The sequence below is a fragment of the Nannospalax galili genome, unplaced genomic scaffold (genome assembly GCF_000622305.1).
Source record: "Nannospalax galili isolate Female #2095 unplaced genomic scaffold, S.galili_v1.0 scaffold100, whole genome shotgun sequence".
Lineage (NCBI taxonomy): Eukaryota > Metazoa > Chordata > Mammalia > Rodentia > Spalacidae > Nannospalax > Nannospalax galili.
Genome location: NW_008352891.1, coordinates 6879842 through 6886576, shown reverse-complemented (window position 1 = coordinate 6886576; position 6735 = coordinate 6879842). Strand labels below are relative to the sequence as shown.

The following is a 6735-nucleotide window of genomic DNA, read 5'->3' as shown; positions in this document are numbered from 1 at the left end:
CTCCTTTTCACAGGTGTGGTTTTTCTCAATTTTAGCCAATTTCTACTGTTGATTTTTCCCCCAGAAATATGGAAAAATCTAATTTTTCTAATTCACTTATCTCTAAATAGGATGTATTGCTCATTTTGATGCTGTCCAGATTACTCAAGAATGACAAATGCACATCCTGCTGTTTGGGGAAAGCTGTCATAAAGGGATAAAACCTTCAACTGCCCACCTGGGTCCCATGTGTTAGCACATGTCTCTTTACAAAGACAAAAGTGGGTTAGCTTAGAGCGGTTATACTGCATTTATCATATAATACTCTGTTTCCTTACAGGATAGGGAGATCTATCTAGTGGCAAGGAGGGAATAAACCCTCTCAGAAGGAACAAGAGCCAGAGGTGTTTTCTGCTACTCTGTTGGGAAGAGGAAGGTGGTACTGAGGGATAGAGAGAGGGAGGGAGGGAGGAAGGGAGGGAGGGAGGCTAAGTAGCAAGAATGTAGGTCCAAGGGGGCCTGACTTTCAACATTTATAAATGCTTACAAAAATTCCTATTAGAAAATACTTTCAATACCAGAATGCCATAAGTTTAATTGTTATATATTTAGAATTTTATATAAGACAATTTAAAAGCACATGTTATTTTTGTAACTTATATAGCATTACAAAAGACCAATTACATGAAGAAAAATTCAAGAATCATAAAGGAATTTTCAACTAAAATGCTTAATAGCTTTTCACTGAAAGTGCTAAATGCAACTGTACTCTGTCTTTTTAATCACTATGTAAGACCAGGTAAAACAGGTTACTCAATCAAGTTTTAATCTTACCCAGAAAAATCAGCAGAATACTGTCCATAATCAAAGATATAGACTCTAGTAATTTGGCACACTGTGAGGTATCCCAAAGCAAACACAAAACAGTATCTGCAAAACAAAAATAAGCTCGATTAGTGAACAGATTCATTTGGTTAAAAAGTACATAAACTTATTAATTAATAAAGCTCAACAATTAAATATTATTAGATCTACCCTACAAAGAACTTGCTTTACTAAATTATGAAAACTCTTCTCTAGTATCTGTTTCAGGCTACTTAAATACTATCATCAATGGAAGAGGCAATTAACTGTTGTTTTTATTCAAATTTCTTCTGAAAGACAGTCACACTTAAATTATTCAACAGTCATAAATACAAGCATAAAAATGTAGTTACAGGTGATAGCTCTTTAGTTCTATCAGTTCCTGCTCAGATATACATTAAACAATTCTTAATTGAACTTTTCTCATTTTTTCATGTTTTGGGGTGCACATGTGTATGGGCATATGTGCAAGAGAAAGCATGTGCATGTGCAAGCCTGAGCTGATGTCTAGAATCATCTTAAGATTGCTCTTCCACTTTATTCATTGAGGCAGAGTCTCTCAATCAAACCCAGGGCTCACTAAAAAGGCTGCTCCTACTGGCCAACTTGCTCTGGGAATCCCGTCTCTGCCTTCTGAGGCTACTAGCCCACCCAGCATTTACTTAGGTTTCTGGAGATCTAAACTTGGGTCCTGCTTGCATGGCTAGTGCTTTAACAACTGAGCAATTTATCCAGCCCTTAACTGAATTTTAAAAACATGCCCTCAGTATTCTAAAACCATACACCCTTAGTGTAAATCTGGTGACTATCACCCTTTTTTAATATTTATTTTTATTTTATGTGTATAAGTTTGCCTGCAAGTATGTAAATGCACAAGTGCACCTGTGTTATGCAATGCCCACAGAGGACAAAAGAGGGCACTGAATCCCCTGGAACTGGAGTTATGAACAGTTGCTAGTCACCATGTGGGTTCTGGGAATTGAACCCAGATTCTCTTCAAGAGTAGCCAGTGCTCTTAACCCAAGCATTCACTCACATTTTAAGGTACAACCATTTAACAACTTTCACAAACTTAAGATGCTTGACAGAGAATTACAACAACTAAAAACATAGTTTAGAAAATGAATTTATATATCAATAAAAGATAACAGAAACATATTCTAGAATATATGACATTGCACAGGATAATGACTATAGCACAAATTACCAGGAAGCAGATGGATTATTGGCCAACAAGCTGGGTAGAGGAGAGGAAGCTAGGCCTTCATCTCAAACTAAAACAATTCTAGACGGATCAAACAATAAATACAAAGCCATAACAAGTAGGAATTGTGAATAGATATTAAAACAAAGCTAAACTGGATGACTTTCTCAACATTTGATACAGAAGAAAAAGGGAAAAGCAATCTATGTGGCTAAATTAAAATCTTAAGTTTCAATCATGTAGACAATTCAGGGGGCTTTATGAAAACGAAAATTCTTCCTAGTGTTTTGGGTTGTTTGTTTCTTTGTTTTAAAGACAAAGTCTCACTATATATCCCTTACTGGGCTTAGAACTCATGCTGACTTTGAACTCTCACAGATCCGATGGCCTGTGCCTCTCGAGTGTTCTGCCCTAAAAGTGTATGCCACCACATCTGGCTAATTCAAATGTTTTATTGGGAAAAATTAGTGATCATACTCCTGATAATTGTGCATATGCTTATGTATTCAGAAGGTACTGACAAAGCAAACTAAAAATGACTTCTAAAAATCATGTATCAGACTGTACTTTCCAAAGATAGTCACAACACATCTCCATGCCCCATGCTCTTTGCAACCTGACCTGCTTCCCCAACAAGAGGAGAGCCTAGTTCTCTGCCCACTTAAATCTGAGCTGGCCTTCTCACCACACCAGCTAGTAGATGAGGGCTACTTCTAAGTGGGGCACACAATCGACCTAGCAGTCTTTACTTTTTGTCTTTCAGAAGTTTGCTGTCACAGGAGTGTGATAATCCTGAGACACTGTATGTGGAGGCTGTCAAAAATGACTGTGGCAAGACAGAGACAGAGAGACATAGGAGCACATCAAGGAGCAAAGCTTTAGTTTTGTGAAAAAGTTGACGCCACATGAAAACGAGACTACCTGCCCTTCTTAAATTCTTGTACTACAAATCATAAACAGAATAATGTATCGGTATATCATTTTAAAATCACTGTGCCTTATGATGATACAATCAGAACAGCAACCAGTAAGTGAAAATGAGGTGCCACTAATAACCATCATGGATGTCAAACAGTCAGGCTTTCAAAGGTTTGCAGCCTCAGCCAAAGGGCAACAGCACCTGCGTTAGACCCCAAGCAAAACTGCCCAGCTGAAACAGTCCACAAACAGAAAGATGAAAAACAAATAAATAGTGAAGCCACTAAGTTTGAGGAGACCTGCCATGTAACAACAGGCTGGAATACTTCCTTAAAAAACAACAGCAGGCTAAAACTAGTATTAATTTAAAAATATCTCAATCAATGTCGGTTTATTTTATAAATTCATGTATGATTCTATATAGGAGGGTTTGAGTCATCATAGTTATGAATCAACGGGAAAATAGTTCCAGCCATTTACTAAGCCATTTACTAACATTCCATTTACTAAAATTACATAGTCATTTACTAAAATTCAAGGCCGGCCTGATGGCACTACTTGGGAGGTTGGGGCAGGAGGATCTCAAGTCCAAAGGCCTGCCTGTGCTCAAGGCCACCTGGGCAATTTGGTAAGCCCGGTCACAAAATAAAAAGTAAAAAGAGTGCTGGAGATGAGGCTCAGTGGTAGAGACTTGCTTATTAGCATGCATGAGGCCCTAGGTTCAATATTGATCCAGTACAGGAAAAAAGAACAAGTTTCAACGTAACAAAACTAAGGGAAAAAGACATTTCCTTCACAGTGAAAATCTAAAGATGGGGCTAGGGAGATAGTTCAGTAAATATAGTGCTTGTCGCATAAGCAAAAAGATCTGCGTTCAGTTCCTAGGACATATAGAAAAAGTCAGGTACAGTGACTTTTGCCAGTAATCCCAGAACTGAGGAGCAGAGACAGAAGGATCCCTGGGGCTCACTGGCTATCCAGTAGCTCAATCAGTGAGCTCCAGATTCAGTGACTATCTCTAAAAATCAGGTGAAAGGGCCAGTAGGATGGCTCACTTGCTGTGCAAACAAGATGATTTGAGTTCTATCCCTAGACCCCACATAAAGGTAGAAGAGAGCCAACCCCACAAAGTTGTCCTCTAATTTCCACATGTGGCTATGGAGCCACCCCCTCCATCATCTCTACACATACACACAATAATAATGATAAATACAATTTAAACAAAATTAGATGGAAAATGATTGAAAAAGACATCCACTGTTAGCCTCTAGCTTCCGTATGCACACCCCACACACACACACACACACACACACACACACACACACACACACATATCTAAACATTCAGAAACTTATTGGCCTTGAGATACTAGTAACTCATAAGGGGAGCACAAGAAAAGCAGAGTGGGAAAGAGGCGTGTGTGTGGCACGGCCTTAGTCTACTTTTAGATTTAATAGTATTAAATTCCACTCTTAGCATCATAATCTCAATCAAAATCCTAACAACACTTTTGGTGGAGCCTAACCAGCTGATCTTCAAGGGCTTCTAGAAGACTAAATAAACATTATGGGGAAGATATGCCCCATCCTAACACATAAAAGAATATGCCATGGAGATTTAGAATGTAGCATTTTTCAGAAATAGATCAAAAGAGCACTCAAACAGGAGACCGTTAAAAAAGAAAAAAACAGTCATTGTACAACTGGAAAGTTTGTTTATAATAAAGCAGGCATATTGAATCAGTGGTGAGATGAATGAGGTTAACTAAGGTAAAAAACTAGCTCATGTTCAGAAAATTCCCCAGTTGCCACTACACACATATTTAAAACCTATCCAATCAGATTATGAAAAGATCTAAATGTAAAAATAATACCATGGGGGCTGGAGAGATGGCTCAGTAGTTAGGAGCACTTCCTGCTCTTGCAGAGGACCCAGGTTAGGTTCCTAGCCTCCACATCAGGTGGCTCACAACCACATGTAACTGCAGCCAGAGGGGATCCAATACCCTCTTCTAGTCTCCCTGGGCACTGTACACACAGGGCATTCATTCACATAGACACAGATACACATAAATAAAAATAAATCTATTTTAAAAGATCAAGAAAAAGCCAGGTATGGTGGCACATGCCCTTAATCCCAGCACTCAGGAGGCAGAGGCAGGTGGATCTCTGTGAGTTCAAGGCTAGCCTGGTCTACATAGTGAGTTCCAGGCCAGCTGGAGCTACAGGGAGACCCTGGCTCAAAAAGACCAAAAAAAAAAAAAAATCAAGAAAAGTAATACAATAAAGAAATTAGCTGGAGTGGGGATAATTTCATAAGCACAACAAAACTTACAAATACCTTGAAGATTTTACTGCACAGACATTAGGCACTTTTATATAACAGCAAAAAATTCTATGATAATATAATAGAAATTATTCAGTATATATGCTAGATTAATATCCTTAACAAAGAAATTCCAAGAAATAAGAAACAGATTAAGAATTCAAGTAGCAAATAGATAAGAATATTAATGAGCCAATTATACTGGACAAAAAAGTAACAGGCAGTTCATTTAGGAAAACAAATGAGAGGTAAGTCAAGCAATCATCAGGAACAACTTGGAAATCCATATAAGGATGATGACAGTATTTGTTCAACATGTGACTGGCAAGAGTTTTAAAGAAAGTAACACTCAGGCTGGATCCAGGAACCAGACAGTCTGAAACACAACTTTCATACTTTTGCTCTTTAATTATTTTACACCTTTCTATCTATCTATCTATCTATCTATCTATCTATCTATCTATCTATCTATCATCATCATCATCATTATCTATCTATCTCTGAATTTACTGTGTATGGTGGGAGAGATTCTTGCTCGTCATGTCTCACACGTGGATGTCAGAAGACAACCTGAAGGAGCTGGGTCTTTCTTACCATATGGATCCCCAGGATCAAATTCAGGTTGTCAGGCTTGGTAACAAGCATCTTTATTTTCTACGGCACCTTCCCCTTCTCCCCCCTGCCTCTTCTGAGGTTTGGGGGAGTTTTTTTGTTCTGTTTTGTTCCAGACAGAGTCTTGTATAGCCCAGGCTGGCCTTGAACTCACTATGTAGCTGAGGATGATCATGAACTTTTTAACCTCCTGCCTCCACCTCCTGAGTCCTGTGATTCTAGGCATGTGCACGCATGTGCACACCTAACCTCCCACCCTCCAGGCTTATGCCATGTTGGAGATCAAATTCAGAGCCTCCTGTGTGCTAGGCAAACATGCTGCCAATTGAGCTATATCCCATTCTGAAGAATGAATTTTTAAACACCCTTTCAAGCTGCTGATGCTGAGGTAAACACCAGTATTTGTACATATTTGTACATATCTTTGAACTGACAATTTCATTTTCTTATATTTCATTTATTCCATTTACGACGACACTGCAGACTACAAAGGCCTATAATGTAATGGTGGGAATAGTATACAGTGATACACTACTGAGAATTCTTCCCAACTCCACATTCAGGAACTTCAATGAGTACCTTTAAATCTTACCACAGGGAAGAATTTCTATGACAGAAATTGATAAATATAATAAATATGATCACTGAAACCAAGATTGTCAACTACAGCCTGTAGGACAAATCTCACCCAATATTTGTGTTGTAAATAAAGTTTTATATGGCTAAAAATGCCCATTTGTTTACCATAACCTACGGTCTTATAGCTGCAAGAGTACAGCCTTCAGAGTCCAAAATAATTATGACCTTATTCTCTTTTTTTAAAATTTTTTTTA

General features: G+C 38.2%; 1 protein-coding gene across 4 annotated transcripts in view; it reads right to left on the bottom strand.

The window, feature by feature from the left end:
• The window catches only part of Mboat2 (membrane bound O-acyltransferase domain containing 2), a 204047-nt gene that overhangs the window by 78875 nt on the left and 118437 nt on the right, over window positions 1–6735 (bottom strand). For 3 of the 4 annotated variants that reach the window (XM_008850141.3, XM_029554574.1, XM_029554573.1), the window contains one exon: window positions 814–909. The exons of the other annotated variant lie outside the window; for it this stretch is intronic. In XM_008850141.3, coding sequence (XP_008848363.1) covers window positions 814–909 — 96 coding nt within the window. The remainder of the gene's footprint in view (window positions 1–813; window positions 910–6735) is intronic. 4 annotated transcript variants of the gene reach the window in all.